The sequence below is a fragment of the Lutjanus erythropterus genome, chromosome 12 (assembly GCF_056507025.1).
Source record: "Lutjanus erythropterus isolate fLutEry1 chromosome 12, fLutEry1.hap2, whole genome shotgun sequence".
Classification (NCBI taxonomy): Eukaryota; Metazoa; Chordata; class Actinopteri; order Lutjaniformes; family Lutjanidae; genus Lutjanus; species Lutjanus erythropterus.
In genome coordinates this window covers 2358457-2376438 of record NC_139328.1, presented here as the reverse complement: position 1 = coordinate 2376438, position 17982 = coordinate 2358457, and the positions used below count along the sequence as shown (strand labels likewise).

The 17982-nt window shown below is 40.2% G+C and overlaps 1 protein-coding gene across 1 annotated transcript in view; it reads left to right on the top strand.

Moving 5' to 3' along the window:
* Window positions 1-17982, top strand: part of efr3a (EFR3 homolog A (S. cerevisiae)) — a 152308-nt gene that overhangs the window by 108396 nt on the left and 25930 nt on the right. Inside the window, exons 9-12 of the mRNA XM_084732830.1 lie at window positions 9849-9927; window positions 12356-12491; window positions 16202-16369; window positions 16625-16739. Coding sequence (XP_084588956.1) covers window positions 9849-9927; window positions 12356-12491; window positions 16202-16369; window positions 16625-16739 — 498 coding nt within the window. The remainder of the gene's footprint in view (window positions 1-9848; window positions 9928-12355; window positions 12492-16201; window positions 16370-16624; window positions 16740-17982) is intronic.

Genomic DNA, 17982 nt, shown 5'->3' with positions numbered 1-17982 from the left:
TTGCAGCAGTAATGCAGACAGAAACGACAGCAGGAATATTAAGTGTGAAGAGCCAGAGTGTGGTTCTGCCACTGGCGGCCATTTGAGTTGAGGAGTCATTATCAGTGTGAACATCGTGGTCTCCCAGGGGCCTTTTCCTGGTAACGCTGGAAAGATTTAACGTTGGTACACAGTCCTGAACAGAAACACGCAGTGTAGTTCCACTCACTCAGAAATTACTGCAGTAGTGTTTATAATGTCTCTATTACTGCTGAACTAATAGTGAGAGTCCTTTATGAATGAAGTACGGTATGTCAGTATTAAGACCTGAAGTCCTGATGATGTGATTTACTGTATGATAAGCTGTCAATCATTCTGTGTTCACATCATCCCACTAGTCAGGAAAAAAAGTAAAAAATAACTATTGAACCACTTTGATTGGAACACCGGGAACAATGGATCCATTCCATTTCCTTTAATTGTTGACATCTCAGTGCCAATCACAGTAATTACCACCCAGATATTAAATTAAGCAACTGGATTGGTAGCACCAATAATAATGTTTTAAATTGATTGAGAAACAGATGATTGGATTGATGCTGTGCCATCAAACTGAAGGTACTGTGAATAAACTACATTGTACATTTCAGGGTCTTGGCTGACACTCAGTGAACAGCACTTATATTGAGTGCAACAGCAGAATGAGATGCAGTTCCTACATCACTTAAACGTTACAATCAATAGTGAGGCGCCTGAAGGTCTGAGCCACAATGGCTTGACAATTTACCGACCTTCTGTCACAACAGAGCGACATGAAGTACAGACAGAGAGGAGGAAGAAATTAACACAACAAGTGGAAAGTAAAAGGCTCGTGTTTTTCTATAATTGCAGGTTTGTTCTGTCCAGTTGGGAGATCAGGTCTGTCTCTCTTTGTGTTCAGGTTTTTCAAACAGAGCTCAAATACCTTCATTGATGAGAGAAGCCAGGTAACTTCAAGGGCGACTTGAAGTGACAGCTAGCTGGCAGCTGCTGTCTTTGTGCAGCTTTTACCAGAAGACGTGAAGCAGCGCGGGGCGATGCAGAGCTTCACGCTTTGACATTGGAAGTTCATTAAGACGGCTTGTTTTGTTAGGACTCTTACTGTGACACACGAGTGTTGCCACATGTTGTGCCATCGGGTTACTGCTCATCCATCGCTTGCTTGCAAGTCGTGAAAAACAAAACACAAATCTCACAAATGATTTTAGTTTTGTGTGAATGAAGTGAAGTTAATTAGGATGCTACAGACTACATCTTAATGGAAATGATCAATTACCATTTTCTAACTTAGTATTCTCATCCACTCCACTATTTTCTGCCATGGTTTGGACTTTTTCCTCTAGTGCCAATCAGATCAGAAAGTTAAATTAATTGTCACAGCCTCTCGTAAAAGCCAAAATCCCGTGTGTGGAGGTTGTTGTATTTGGGGGAACATACCATCAAGACCTGATAAAGGACACCAATTTTACAATTTCAGCTTTTGCAGGGTTACAAACCCAAAGAACAAATATTCATGCATGAACTGGACTAGAACCAGAAGGCAACCACGGAACTGGTGACACCCACGTTCTCCACCACTTTGACAAAAAAACAACAAACTGTTTGGTCTCCTGTCGACATCAACCTCTTCAGCCAAAAAAGGGTTTACAATTACATGCACCAGCACCCACCTAGAATCACTAACAAATACACTTGCGAACTAATTAAATGGTGTTCCCCTCAAACATCCATCAAAAACAAAGTCTGCAAAAATAACCGGTCTAAACAACAGAGCAAAAAAAGACTCGTGTAATTCTCCCCAAAATCTTATCCACAGTGTGACACACCAAAGCAGATATGCAAGAGTTGTAACTAACACAGTTGTGGAAAATCAACTGATTAGTGACGTTACCCTGCATGATTTCAAACTTGTGTTTTTGGTGTGAAAGCCCAGTGTCTCTACTTGTTGACAGCCCTGACAAGCCCTTAAATTCTTCACACAATAGCTCTGTGCTGATGTGAGCCGTGTTTTCCAGTGAAAAGTGAAACTTAATGTGGTGGTAAAGAGGGCTGCACATTTTCAAAATTTTATTGACATCGAAATGTGGCTTTCTGCATTTTTCAAATCGTGGGAAGTGCAATACTTGTTAAAGGCAAAATGTGTGTTAAAAAACTTTTAAATGAATGAATAAATGTGGTGAGGCAGAGTCCTGTTCTACACATCAGATTCTACAGATTTAAAAACCGTCTTTATTCGGTACAGATTCCTGTAAACAAAAATCACACCGTAGTCATTTTAACATGTTTTTCACTCAAAATAAGAATAATGATGTAAAAATGAGCATTACCACTAAAATTGCAATCATATTGCAGTTGCAGTAACAGTCAAAATAATTGTAATTAGATATTTTTTAAGAATGATTCAGCTGTAGTGGTAAAGCTACTTTTAGAGTCGTGTGCACCTTCATGAATGCACTCAAAGTTTGACCTTGCTATAGCTGCTAACCTCTTGATTTAGTTTTTCACTACAACAGCGAAAACGTCTGCAGAAATGAAATCAGGACCGAGGGAAAAAAATGGACCTTAAAACATCAAGACAAAGTGTCTAAAATGCAGTCAACGAGAGGACAGCTGCCTGTGATGTTAGGTTACCTGAAAGGTTCCTGCAGTGGATGAAAAGCTTTTTCTCTGTGATTTAGTTCCCAGAACCGTACAACAACTTAAAACCATACCAAGAACTTAGCAGAAGCAGAATACTGTAGCTGCCAGGTTTACAGGCAGATTTTCAACATGCAGGTCGGCACAGTCCATGTGTAGAGAACCTTACTCATGGATGAAGCCTGACTTTTTCATGAATTTAAATGAAGCTGTAACAAGACTTGGCAGCGCCACATAGAGACTAAAGCGCTGCATGTCAGCGTGACGTAGAGCTCCTCTCTGGTTTAATTTGTTCAGCCTTGTTGTTAGACTGATGCACCAGTCGTTTCTCCCTCAAATTGAATTATTTCATGGCGTTTCTGTTTTAATTGGTGGTAATTTAGACTTGCAGTCCTGTTGTCTGTGATTGCTGTCACTAATTAATTCTCTGGAGGGCCTTCCCAGAAACCGAGGACACTCTGATTGATGGGATTTCAGCCACTGATTGTAAGGAAACGCTGAAATCCGCGCCTCGTTTTCTCGGTTGAAATCAAAAGCTTGCTGGTAACAATAAAAGGCAGTCTGTGTGTATTTTACTTTAGCTTCATGTGATTCATCGACAGGGTTTTTACTGTAGCCTTGAGTCGGACTGACAAATTGTAAACAAGTAGAGCTGTAGCAACAGTAACCAACTGCTGCAAACTGCAAATTCAATCAGGGAGCGAGCCTCTTAATGCTGCCATTAACAATTAATTACATAATATTACTGTGGCTGCTTGACATCTGTAGGGCCTCTTCAAGAACTGAGCTGCATTTAATCATTTTTCTCTACTCTCACTTTCCCTCCAATTTGTTCATTGGTTTCTTTTTTGCCTCAAAGCTTTTTCGGTTAATTTGTGTGTTCTTCTTTTCTCCTTACAGAAAAAAAGTCTTGTATTAACAGATAATGCCAACAACCAAGCTGCCCGGTCTGTCTTCACATCATACTTCTGCTGCTTATTTTAGAATATGTAAAACCTTGTAAGCCAACAACTGAAGGTTGGGTGGTGACATGAGCTTATTGATGAATTTGGACGTAAATTGGCTTTAAACTGTATTTTATGTCCTGATTTTGTCAGCTCTGCACCGGCATCACGTTACAGGAAGTGTAGTTTTTTGGTGATCAGTGTGGTTCAATTGAGAAGAACCAGTCAGTAGCCTGTTCTGTGTCTCCAGTAAATTGACATGACGACACTCGCGCTCCTTTGAGCTCTGGTTTGGCCTCGGATTACTCTGTTGTTTCTTGTTCTTCCCCAGATAGTCTCAAACTGTTTCTGCCAGCTGTTTGCTGCTGGCAGGTCGTGTGCAGTGGGTTTATCTGAGCTGGTTTGATGAAAAGAGGCTAAAGGTTTCTGTAGCCTCTTACCAACATCCACTGGTTCCAGCTCGTCAAATGTAAAGATGTATATAAATAAGATTTTGAAGAGATCACTTTGGTCTCCAGGATCTTGTGATGGCCATTAGTTATCGTTTAACATTCTTGAGCCAAAATAATTCATTGACTGGGTGTTGACTTTTGTTCAGGTCTGTTTCCATAGTGTGAGACAATCCCTCAATCCTTTGTGTTACCCAGAAACACCTCCTGTCCTCTCTGTTGACACTCAGGCAGCACTCATCTCAGGTGTCAGGGACGTCTGCTGCATTCAGCCTCCAATAACCAGTATTAAACTCTCACTCACACTGTTACTGTCAGTCTGTGTGTGTGTGTGTTTTTAGGCAACATCCTCCCAGTGTCACCTCCAGCTCTAACCACTGACATGTTGCCCTTCATGCGCCCCCTACAGGCCAGGCAGGGCCACATCAGCTGGTGCAGTGACAGACAAAAACACTGATTAGAGTGACTGAGAAGGACAGAGACGTGTATAAACCTGACAGCTAACAAAGTGCTGGTATGTGGTTGAAGACGTCAGATAGAGGCTTTGTGACCTGAACGGAGGGGATCCTGAAAACTGACACCAGGTTCTCATGATTCAAAGATCACGTTTTATTCATGTGATTTTATTTTGTAACGTAGGTTTCAGGGTAATAGACATGTACTCAGTTCTCTAGTAAATACAGTCACACTTCCCCTGTGCAGTTTATGACTAACAGAACAAACCTGTATGTTGGTTATGTTTCAGTTATAGGGAAAGTTATAGGGTTTGAAAACTGGTCACCATTCACTTCCATTGTTTGGGAGATTCTGCAACAGTTTTCCTGTGAAACTCCAGCAGTGTTTTGTGAATTAAAAAACTAAACCTGACCTTTTATCAACTTTCACCCACACTTTCACAAGCATGAGCTACAGTGCAATTCAGCCACTGGAGATATTGGTTGTGTCACATTCATTAAGAAGGAACATGATTTACATAACTTTTGGCTCATCCTCACTGTAACAGCAAAAGTAATTCATATGTAGATGTTAGGATGCTTTGACACCTGTTTTTTTTTCTCGTTCATTGTGCTTTTACTCACAATGATTTTGCACATTTCAGTTTTCATTCCGAAGGTTACAAACACATTCCAGAGAAACTAGAAAAATATTGTGGACATCTTTACCACCACAAAGCTTACATTATCACAGGTTGTTGTTTTAACTGGCTATGCTGAATTTCAGGTGCATCTTTTCCAGTACAGGTAAATCATCGGTGGAGTGAATATAGCATAAACATATAAATGACGACTGAGGCTTTATGCAGGTGCAGTTGAAGGTATGAACAGGAACACGACTGAGTACAGTCGTCGCTGCAGTCCAGTCTTTAATTTTCCTCTTGATTAAACAGTCGCTGTGCCTCTCTTCTGTCTGTCTGTGGGTGAAACCAGTTCTCCTCCCGCAGAGCTCCTGCAGGGACGAGGAGGAGGAGGAGGAGGAAGGGGGGGTGTCTTCAGACTATAAATAGCAGGGATTGGGGTTAACGGAGGGGGAGGGTTTTTGGGGGGCTGACGTCATATTGTTGAACTGTTCTTATACAATCAGCTTCTTCTTTCCTCTCTTCTCTCCTTTCTCGCTCCAAATGCTACCCTTCCAAATGCTGTCAGAATGTTTAAACTGAATCATCCTCAGATGGTTTATCACTTGGCGAGGACTGGGTATCATTTCAAACGATGCCCAGTGTTGTGACAATACAAGTCTGGGTTCTTTATTCAGTGCCTTGCTCAAGGTTTCCTCCAGGTTAATGGAGGTGGTTCTTTAAATGCCCCAGTATATATACTGATCTTTATGAAACCTTACATTAACTTAAACTCGATACAGAATGTAAAATATGGCCAGCAAGTAATTATCAAACTAACTTAGTAACTAAATATAGTGACCAGCAGTGCAGTTTCCTCTGTGAGAAACCATACTTTCTAGACCAATAGCAGTGACATGTTTTTCTATAATGTATTGTGTCATATTGAACAAAAGGAGCCAGTGTTCTCAAATGTTTAATATTAAAACACAAGCAGCTTTTCAAGAGCTTTGTCTACAAAAAATACCCTTTAAATTGGAGTCAAAACAACCAAGAAAGAGACAAAAAACCACCACGAATATATGCAAAACAACCAAAAAGAGACACCAAATTACCGCAGAGACTCAAAACAGCCACAAGTATGTGCACAATGACCACAAAGAAACTCAAGATAATGACAAATAGACACAAAACAGACACAAGACGACCACTAAGACATTGAAACCCCAAAAAGTAGTACCAAACAACCACAAATACGGACACAAAACAACCAAAGAGACTAAAAACCACCACCGTAAAAGGACCACACAAAGTGCCTCATAAATGGGAACACTAAGAATTTCAAAACAACAACAAAGTTGCTTAAAATCACCAAAAAAAAAAAAAAAAATAGATGCAATGCCGCCAAAGAGCTGCGAAATGACAACACAAGGAGCCTCAAAAACGGAGTCACAGAGCGGCAACCACAAAGAGACCCAAAAGACCACATACCTACCTACCTACTATACCTTTACCTACAAAGTGAGTCAAAATGACCAAAAAGAGACTCTAAAAAACTATGTAGACTCAAAACGAATACAAAGGGATCCAAAACAACCACAGAGGTGCCAAACAGCCACAAATAGCCACAAAAATGACCACAAAAAGTTGCACAATGACCACAAAGAGACTCAAAATGAGTACAAGCTGACTGATGTGAAGCCTGTTCACTTCAAACAGAACAATCAGCCCCAGTTTAAACAACCCCTCAGTTAAATGGAGACGCCTTTAAGAGAGAAACAATCCAGGAGAGACGTGGTGGAGCGGTTGACCGCATGTCCAGGGGGCAGAAACTGAGCGTGACAGGAAAAAAAACATTTTGAATGAGACTGACGCCTGGTCAGTGTCCGGTCAGAGGCCCGGGTTTAATATCGCAGACATGGATGAAAGTGCTTGTGTGAATGAAAGGCGTCTAAAAGCTGCTGAAGGTCAGAGAGCTGGAGGATGAGATGGATGTTTGAAATATTCTTGATGACCTCCTGATTTCACTCTGAAAGGTCTTAAGAATAGAAAGTCCTGGAAGAAGGAAATAAAACCACTGGTCATGATGTGTAGAAGTAAACATTCTGTGTACGTTTTAGCAGAATCTCAACCATTTACAACAAATTTAGCCACATTTACTAAAAAAATAAAATGGCCAGTAATTTTACTGATAAAGAAAAATCACCAGTCGTCGTCTTCTTCTTTGAATTTTGTAAATATCAGTATGTGAATCATCCTGTTTTGATGCAGACTCATGCTGCAACATCCCACTGCTGAGAGGTGTTTGCAAAACTTCTGATAAAGGAGGCCAGTTTTTTAACTTTGAACACTATGAAAAACACTATGATGTTCTTTAAAGCAGCAGCAGCAGTCTGTTGACTGTGTTCAAACAGTCTGAGTCATTACAACGTTGTTTTTAGGGAACTGAAGATAAAGATTTCCTTGTTTCTTTTTCAGAAATGTCATCAGAAATCACAACTTTCAGCACATGAATACACAACAAGTCTCCTAAACTTAAAGACAAAACAGGAAGTTTGTCATTTTACAGTTGTCCCTTTGAGCAGTGGCTTCTAAAAAGATTTTTCTTTTCTCCCTCCTTTGTGGTTGTTAAGGCTTGCTCAGGTTTATGCACGTAAAACGGCGGTTAAAAGAAACCAACACTGACTGTTATTAGGATACAGGATGTTAAAGCTTGTTCAACAGCTTATTCTCGTCTCCTCAGTGGTTTTTGCTAATTAACTAACCTCAGACGTTGGGTGCATTCGAGACCAGCGTTTGCACAATGTACATAATTTATGTAAGGTCCAAAGTTGTGTTACGCACATTAACTTCTTCAAATAACGTTATGTACGTTAACTTATGTAAATAACTTCTTATTTGAACCTAAACCATTATATTTCCTAAACCAACCAGGTCATTTTTGTTCTTTATTTTGAAAATCTCCCCCAACATGTCATATTTTGCTGCATTTAATTGGAACTCACAGCACACAAGTTGTGAATAGAACATTGCAAACTTGGTGCTAACAGAAAACGTCATGATTTGAGGGGGTTATTCGAATCGTCTCATGTCGTAAACACGGTAAACACGACTCCATTTGAACGCACCAAATATTTGATGCACTTTACGAGTTGATTATTTAGCTGGAAGCCCTGCTGTGACAAAGTACAGCCTCACAGAGCTGCCAGCATGTTTCAGATCCTTTACCCTCTGAAAGTACAGATGTTTCTGATGGTTTACATTATGTATTTATAGGCTGCTGTTGGATCAATCTTGATTCTCGTCTCTTTTAAACCTGGTTAGACTTTGAAGTCATTGATGTTGTTGAAGCTTTTCTTGCTGTAAGCAGGTGGGTGAATAAGTCAACGCCTGTGTGTGTGTGTGTGTGTGTGTGTGTGTGTGTGTGTGTGTGTGTGTGTGTGTGTGTGTGTGTGTGTTTGTGTGTGTGTGTTCAGACATAAATAGCAGATGTACTGTATGTAATAGATGAGTTTACCTTGAGGCTGCAGGTTGGCTCACACAGAGATGAGTGAATGTGTCGTCCTTCATCTGCCGCTCACACTCGTCTGCATGTCTTCTTCAACACCCACATGATGCTCTATAAAACCTTTGACCTTATAAATATCTCACCTCTGTGGCTTCAGCTCAAAGTTCATGCTTAGATCCGTGGGTTTACAAGATCAGTGGTGGGATGTATCAGGTTGTCTCTTGCTTTTCTTGCATTTTTAAGCTTTTTTTTTTTCATATCTGATCCTCCTCTGCATTAGCTAATTATATATCTGTCTATCTCAATCTCAGAGTCTGCGGGCAGCTCTTTATTCAGTTAAACTGTTGGACTACATGATTATGGTTGAAAGGATATTGATGGTTATTATGCTAAACATCTAATTTTATGTTGTTATGGAACGAAGATTAATCTGTAATCAAACCTAAAACCTCCATCTTCATCAAGCTAACAAACTGTACACTGGTGAAAAAAACAGACTGACTAGAGATGAACCAATAAATGTGACGGGCTGATGTATTGACCAATATTGGCTTATTATAGATGTAATAGTATTGTTCTATATGTCAGGTGATACAGAAAAGAGAGGCTTAGAAATGCAAAATGCGAGTTACTTTTTAAGGAAAAAACTTTACTCCTCTCTGACAGTAAACTGAATATCTTTGAGTGTCAGGAAAAACTTGATAAAGAGTATTTTTCATTTTACAAGATAGAACCTGAGGAAAGAAGCTGCTCTGAAGTCTGTTGAGAGATTTTTAAACAGTCAGTAAATCGTGCCAAACCATTTGTTTACATAAACAGGCTTCTATTGCCTAAAACGTTTTTAACTATAAGTTTATAAGGCCCTTGGTAGCGTAGGGGTTAAGGCAGTTTGCCTAATGGTTACTCTTTCTTCTCGTGTGGTGGGATGAAGATTGATGTCATGGTCAAAAATGGAAAAACAGCGGACTCTGACATATTCAAAGTCCTTGGCTATAATTTCTATGACAAAATGGCAACTGGACAACCTTCATCCCCTAATTGTTCAGGCTTTGGAAGTTTTCTGTCCATTAAAACAGACCGGACGCAGATCTGGTGAAGTTCGGCACATTGTTCGTGGTCCATCAGTCCTGAAAAACAACAATACTGTTTCTGTAGAAGAATCTGTGTCCATGTTTTTTATGCTGCCTTTGATTAAGTGAGAATTTTAATGATCTCCTTTATTTGTCTTCTGTCTTCAGTCACCTGGACAACCACCACCTGTGGGACCCCAATGAGTTTGCTGTCTCCTGCTTCAGAATCATCATGTACTCCATCCAGGTACAGTAACCCTCATGTTGGGAAAAGTTACCAACAGCCGGATAAATACATTTAAAATATGTGCACTTTTTCAGTTTCAACTTTTTCTTTAGTTTGAAGGGAAAACGATAAATCAGCATGACTTTAAGCGTATGCCATTTTGCTTTGTGCATCGGAGCACTAGGTGTACTGTTAGCCCCGCCCTCCTCTTTCTCTTGGATCTTTGCTCTGGCACCTGTCAATCATCTTGACAGGCTGTTATCCAGCTCCAGGCTTGAAGTCAGCAGTGTCCCTGAAGCCTCCACAGGCACATGGAGAACACAGCTGATCACTCCGTCTCTGAGATTCTGAGACTCCTCTTCTGTTTTTCCTGCTCAGCTCGGTTGTTCCTGCTGCTGATGTGGTTCTTGGGGTATTTTTTTTTTTTTGCTCTAAATTTTTTCTCTGGAGGTCCCTAATCTAGACTTCTGTCACTCATGCTTCTTTTATTAGAACTGGGTTTTTCCAACCCCAAACTCATCCCTTACTCCTCATATCAAGCTTCTTATAAAAGGTCCTGGAACATGAGAGTTCTGCCACAGGAAATATTTTATTCCCCCAAACTTGTCAAGCTTTACATTTTTTTTTTAAGATGAGATATCAATAGCTGGATCTCCACCCAAATATAGTGCATGTTTCAAAGGAATTTCAAGAAAATTGGCAAAAGAAAATGCAAACAAATGCTTGTTTCCATCTACCTCCGGTATCCGATTATTAAGAGCTGTAGGTGTCTCTGATTCCCCAGTCGGGTGCGATAATTTGAGAAAGCTGTTTCCATCACACATTGTTGCATTTTGCTTCAGTCGATACACCAACTTTTTCATCCAACCATAAAACTTTTTTTTAATATTTCAAGAATTTTTTGGCCTTGTTCAGTTTGAAAATGTGCACAGAAATGGGTGAACAGTGAGTCTGATCGTAGGGAAAAAATTCCCCTTTAAGAGGAAAATCACCATCATCAAAGATGAAAATTACTCATATACTTTGGAATCAGAATTGGATGTCATTCAGTGATTTATTTGCTTATGTAAATAGGAAGACCTGATGAAATAGATTGGCTGAGGATTGTTTTTTTTTTTTTTAAAGTATGTTAACTGGTTTTAGATTTAAGATTAAAGCTACTACAAGGGAACTTTCATATGTTGTTGATTTTTGAGGCCCCTGTGGAGGAACGCTGTAGTGTTTCCATCGTAATAATCACAAAATATAATATCATAAATAAGATTATCTGAAGAAAGATCTCCTCCTGCTTCTTTTTTACTGGCTAACATACGGACTGTAACTTTGCCTGTGAACACAGGCTCGTTCCCTCTGATTTCAGACAGGCGTTGAGGACAGCTACCTTGTCACAGATGGTCTTGTTAACTTATGCAGGTCATATAGAGGCACCTGTTTTAAATTGAGACAGTTTGATAACCAGTTAAAAACTCATTGCAGTAGCTTTAAACTCCCTCTCAAATGATAACCCTCCTTTTTAGCCAGATGATAATCTTCCAGCAGAGCACAGATAGATTTTACATTGTGTTGCTGATTTTGAGCAACACTAAAACACACACACACACACACACACACACACACGCAGAGCAGCAGCTACTGAATGTTTACTGTCAGACTGCTGGGACACTTATTACTGCTGTCAATCACATTTTCCAACATCCATCTACTGTCTCACTCGTACAAATAGCCCAGACCTCCATCCTGCCGTCTCTCCCTCTTTCCTCTGTCTGTTTGTATAATTGGCTGCTCGTCCAGGAGTTCCCAGGTGACTCTGAGATGCTGCCACAGATAAAACACAATCAATGGTGCTGGGATCCCTGCATGTGTGTGTGTGTGTGTTGGTTTTTTTGTGTGTGCATGTGTGTTGTGTTTGCACTGTGTGAATGTTTGACAGGAGTTGGAAGAGTTTTGTCAGTCTCATCTGTCCGGGTTGCAGGCGGGGGTTTGGTCTGTCTGCCAGGAGACGGAGCGTCTGTTTGATGATATTGACGAAAAACAAACGCACCCCAAGTTTGTCCCCACAGAGACACAGTTGTACGTTTTGCTGTCAGCAGGAAATGAAAAATCTGTCCTGATGATGCTGCTGCTCGTGTGATTTACATTTCGAGGTGCAGCTGAGATCCAGGAAAGTTTCCAAAACATTAACAGTAAACATCAGGCTTTGCTGTCAAGGCCTGGTTTCTAAAGTCGCCATTTTGTACCAGTGTTCAGACACTCACAAAGGAAATCCATCAAAGAAGAGGAGACGCAGGCAAAACTCCATTCAACATTTGTGACTGTGGAGGGTCTGGATTTTTTTTTATCTCCTGAAAAAGTGGGCCGTCACTTTTCAGCTCTGATGTTGTTCCGGACACGATGAGCTCGGATTCCTCTCACATCCTCTTTGTCTCCTTGTCTCCTTGTCCTCGTCCAGGCTCAGCACTCCCACCACGTCATCCAGCAGGTTCTGAACCACCTGGACACTCACAACAAGAACACACCGCGGGTCAGAGCCGGCATCGTCCAGGTCCTCCTGGAGACGGTGGCCATCGCCGCCAAAGGCTCAGTGGGTGAGTGACAGGACCATACTGGTTTCCACTGCTGGACCAGTAACATCAGGAGGTGGTTGAGGAAGAAACAAGATATGGTTTAAACTTTTTGTTCTAAAGTTTTCTGGTTCATTTAATTTGCAAGAATAAGTTAAAAATAATTAGGCCTTTATATTTCTATATTAAGCACACAGCGCTGATGAGGTGTTAATGGAGACGCCTCTCACTGCAGAGGAAGAATCAAGTCATATCTGCATTCAGATGAGCACAAACTTAATTTAGACGTTTCACTTTTCACAGTCAGAAGAGACGCTTGTTAAAAAGATGTAATCTGCACAACATTAATAAACAAACTAGACAAACACAACAACATTCTGAAAATATCAATAAGTCACTCCGGCCTCTTGTTCTAAGAGACATTTAAAGATGTCATCTTCTGGTCTGGGAAGCACTGATCAACATTTTTTTACCTTCATTTAACACTGAATTTAAAACAGAGTTTTTAAAATTAATTTTTAAAAGAAAAAAATCGATTCTCTGATTCCAGCTTGTTTAATGTTAATATTCTCTTCTATCATAATAAACTAAATATCTTTCTGTAGGATGTCATCTTGGGCTTTTGGAGACACTGATCAACAGTTATTTTCACCATTCTCTGACACCAAACAACTAATTGATTAATCGGGAAAATTCATTCATTCATTTTCTGTAACCGCTTAGTCCGTAAGGGTCGCGGGGCTGCTGGAGCCTATCCCAGCTGACATTGGGCGAGAGGCGGGGTTCACCCTGGACAAGTCGCCAGTTCATCGCAGGGCTGACTAATCGGGAAAATGATTGACAAATTAATTGCTAATGAAAATAATGGGTAGCTGCAGCCCTAAACAAGAGTTTGCCGATGCTTTCATTGATTCATGATCTTTATTGTCTAAAATTCAACTTGAATATTTTTCTTATCAGTTGTTTCCCCAGTTATTTTTATTTGGGACTGATAAAAATCGAACAGAAAAAAGTTTAGGAAGCACTGATTTAAAGTAATGTGAGAAAAACTTAGATCATGCTGTTTTCTGTTTAATTCCTCCAACCTGTTTTACCGCCTCTGCCTGGAAAAAAACCCAACCACCTCTCTCCTGGATAGGAATGATTCAAGGGACCAAAAGAAGTGACGTGTTCACCTTTGAAAGTGAAATCACGACTCCTCCCAATCTGTGGCTCGGTACAGTATGACAGTGTGGTCAGATTTAGAGTGAATATATGTGTTTGTAGAGCGGTTTCTGCAGACTTTCCCCCTCATACACACACCTGACATCAACAAGCACCAGCTGCAGCTCCGTCAGCTCGGGTCAGAAAGTGGATATGAGATGAATGTTAATGTCAGGAAAACAAAACTTCTCTGATTAAACCATTATTATTTAAATCTAAACATAAAACGAGTGACCTGAAATACAGAAACATCTGGATGTTGTAGTTCAGTTAAAAAGAATTGAGTTTGTATTGCTCACACCATTGAGGAACATTTAGCAATACAGCAAATAACAACAAATAAGTTTTCATATAAATAGATTGATGCAAGAATGATGTATTTTTGTAGGCCAGTTTTTCCTGTGGATTTTGGATTAGTGCAGAAAATAATCTCTGATGAACAAAAGTTAGTGATACGTAAATGTTTCAGGAATTTATGTGAATTGACCCTTTAAAGTGTTAAGTGTTAACAGAGGAGGGTCAGTTCTGTGGTACATGTTTAGGCTTTTGTTTTCTAACATTTTGTTCACCTCATTTACACACCTGAAGAAGCAGAAGTATTAGAAACACATGAAAATATGATCCAGACAACATCCAGGTGTTTCTGTTTCTGGATGTGTGGGGGAAGTTTCTGATTCAGTTCAAGTTGTGGTTCTGTGTCGGTGCTGTAGATTCGTGTAATCGTACTCAAGTAGATTAGATTCTTTCTGCTCATTGACCGTGTGGTAGATGACATCAGTTTCATCTGTGTTCAGCTGAGACGTCTCCTGAGTGTGTTTAGCGTGTCAGGAAAATGTTAGACTAGCGTCATCAAAAATAAAAACATGTACCTTTCAACATCTCTCTTGTCTGTCTGAATTCGATGTTGTGTCTTTGTCGTTTATTGAACAGACATAGGAACAGAAATATTTGAACAAACCCAGATTACTTTTACATGTTTCCACCAGAATTAGAGATGATTTAACCCGCTGTTAAAAAAAATATCTCTAGCCTTTGTTATTGTGCAGATTGTAATGTTTCTTTTAAGTAGCTCAATTTTGACCATATTTCAAAAATCTTTTTTTAGGTGCCTCTATCTTACTTGGAAAAAAATAACCAAAGAAATCTGAATCCTTAAAGAAGTTTGAAAAAATCGTTTTCAAAAGGATGAAGAGTCTCTTTTGGAAAGGTGCTGATACCGTGACTTTTTAAAAATGTAATGTGCCAAAGGAGGAAGGGACGAGCCAGTCAGCACAGACTTTGTCATAATCTGAGGTGTTGCTGTTTGTGACAGAGCGAATTAAGACGACTGGACCAGAGAGGACATGTGAACGTGACCAACAGCACAGAGACAAACCTGTTTCAGGGGACGGCATTTCTCTGCAGTGTCTGTCCATACGCCCACAGCCTCCGGGAAGCCAGAAGGAATTTTTAAGAAGGCAAATTTTTATCATCTTGTGCAGCCAAAAACTGATCAAAGATAAATATATCAGATTGAGTTTTAGGAAAGACTGTGCACAAGACATTCTCATTTGAATCATGCAGTCATAAAAATATAGAGTCCTGGGTTTTAATGTGAACTTCATACAAGCTGATACAGACTTTATATCATGCTGTCAGGCAATGTGGAATAAGATGATTTTTCAAACCTTAAAGTGGGAATATTTTCAGTTTCAGTTTCATACTTTTTATCTGGGGGTTCTATGAGAATAAGCTTATGTGCTACATGACAACAAAGCTAACACTAGCTAACGCTAACGCTGCAGTATAAACTTCAACAAAAAGTAACATGAAAAAACAGTTAGTTAAAATGAGGCTCAATGTTCACACAGTTATGTTTGACTGTCCGTCCGTCAGTATTACAACATTAGTCCAACATTGCCTCAGTGTGTGGGACTAGCCACATTAGCCGTGCTATATGCTAATGTCAACGTCACCATGCTAACCTACAAAACAAACAGTAAAAAATCATAAAACATGACAAAACTTAAAGCCTCAGAGTCTGAAGTCTGGTCTCAAACAGCCGATCTGTCCTTGGTCTTTACTGTTACTGGAGCTTATTGATAAAGAAATCCATAATAAACTGGTTAGCACACCCATTTAAGAGTTGTTCAGCTATTTTGGGGACGTTTCCATCAGAAGTTAATCCGCTCTCATGGCATCCTCAGATAGTGGAAGTAGATGAAGGCCTTTATGGTTCTTCCTGCAGCCAATAACAGGTACCTTCTACATCTGTAGGTTACCAGAGTCTGCATTAACAGGGAAATAAAATTACAAATTAGGTGCTTTAGTGGGGGGATCAGACGTTAAGGACTTAAATTAGACATGATAATAAAAATCATGAAAACTTACTAAATATATTTTGTGACTCCTGAGTTAATTTTAACTCTTGTTGCTGCAGTTTTTCATACTTTGTTCCAACAGGAAACCTCTCGGCCACAAGTTTCTTCTTTTCTAGAGTCTTTAACTTCACAGTAATATATGTTTTCTCTGCTGGCTGTGTGTGACTGCAGGTCCCACAGTGCTGGAGGTCTTCAACACTCTGCTCAAACACCTGAGGATGAGTGTGGACTTCGAGCTGGGCGAGAACTCGAGGAGAAACTCCAGCACCAGCGTTTCGTCCGGCCGCGGCAAAGAGAGCGAAGAGAGAATCGTCCAGAACGCCATCATCCAGACCATCGGTACAAGAGCCTTTTTACTTCCTGTGTCTCCTACAATAATACTCACATTATTGTAATTACATTAAAAAAAGTAATTAATAACTGTAATCAAAAACAAAAAAAAACAGCTTTATGTGCAAAAATACTTTTCAGGTGAAGCTCAGACTTTTTGTGTGACTGTTAAGATGAAATTAGGGAAAAAAAAGGAGAGAGAATGTGTTTCATCTCTTTTTGTGTTCGAGTGCTGACTCATCGTCTCTCATGTCCTCCTGCCAGGCTTCTTCGGTGGAAACCTGCCAGACTACCAGCGAGCTGAAGTCATGATGTTCATCATGGGCAAAGTGCCAGTTTACGGGACCCCCTGCCACACCTTGGACACCGTCAAGATTGGGTGAGTCACACATTCATTATCCAAGGACCCCGGGGTTCCCACGCACTGCGGCTGCAGCCAATCGGCTCACAGCTCCCGAAAGCCGGTTCTCCTGAATGGAGAGGCAGTTTGGCTCTCGACACGTTGGCTCCGCTCTGCCTTTTCTTTCCCAGTGAACACAGTCAACACAGACGCAGAGCAGACTGAACTGTTTCAGCTTTGTGATGGAAACATGGTCCTGGTTTCACTGCAACTGATATGAAAATACTCACATCTGCTCTTTAAAGGAGAAATCTGTGATATATATTTACTGTAATAAATCAGAAAATGACCATCAGCGATCAAGGAAACAACTCTAGATCATATAATCTCACTGACACCAGACAAACGTGTTTGCAAAACAAAAAATCACCCTCAGATGTCGACCAGCATCCCCAAGACTAAGAGGGGTTAAGACTGTCCATGAGCCACAACGTCCATGGCTCATATTTGTCTCAGGTCCTCTGTTCCACCTCTGTCTCCCTCTTCACCTGTCATCTCTCCACCAGTGATACCTAATAAAGCCATAAAAATGTCCTCAGAAAATCATTCAACATTTTGTGCACAGACCTCTAATGAACCTCTAATGAAGCGACGTCCTCGTGTGACTCCTCATCACGTTACTGTTTAAATTATTTTAATTGGATTCTATTTGAAGACCCGAGGAGGTAAAACACATAAAAAACCAACAGTTGGAGAAAATTTAGATAAAAATCAAATGATTGATCAAACTGGTCCAAGAGACCATACCAAACATCACACAGTGATGTTTGGTATGGTCTCAGATTCAGTGGAATTTCCCAAAACCTTTAGGACCTTTGATCTTAAATTATTTTGGAACAAAAACTTACTGAAGACCTTTTGAAATCCTTGGTCAGGTGGTGGTTCTTAGATTCTTAGGTTCAGGAACGGATGGAAAATTCTGAGATGCAGTGGAAATTTCCAAAACCTTGTGGACATTTGATCTTAAATTAAGGAAGTCTCTAGTGCTCATGCTGTTTGGTCTGCACAGTTCAGAAGCTCCGACATGGAAGTTGCTTTTGTTTGCCACTGAGCAGCTCTCAGAGTAATGACCAGAGGCTGCCGTCCAAAACTGAGTCAAGTTCTCCTTTAAACATCCGTGATTTTCACACTTTGAGCCGAACTTATCAGACTGCTTCAAGTTAACACACGTACAGGACGATTTGCGCGTCTTTATTGCAAGATGTGATTCACAAACAAGTCA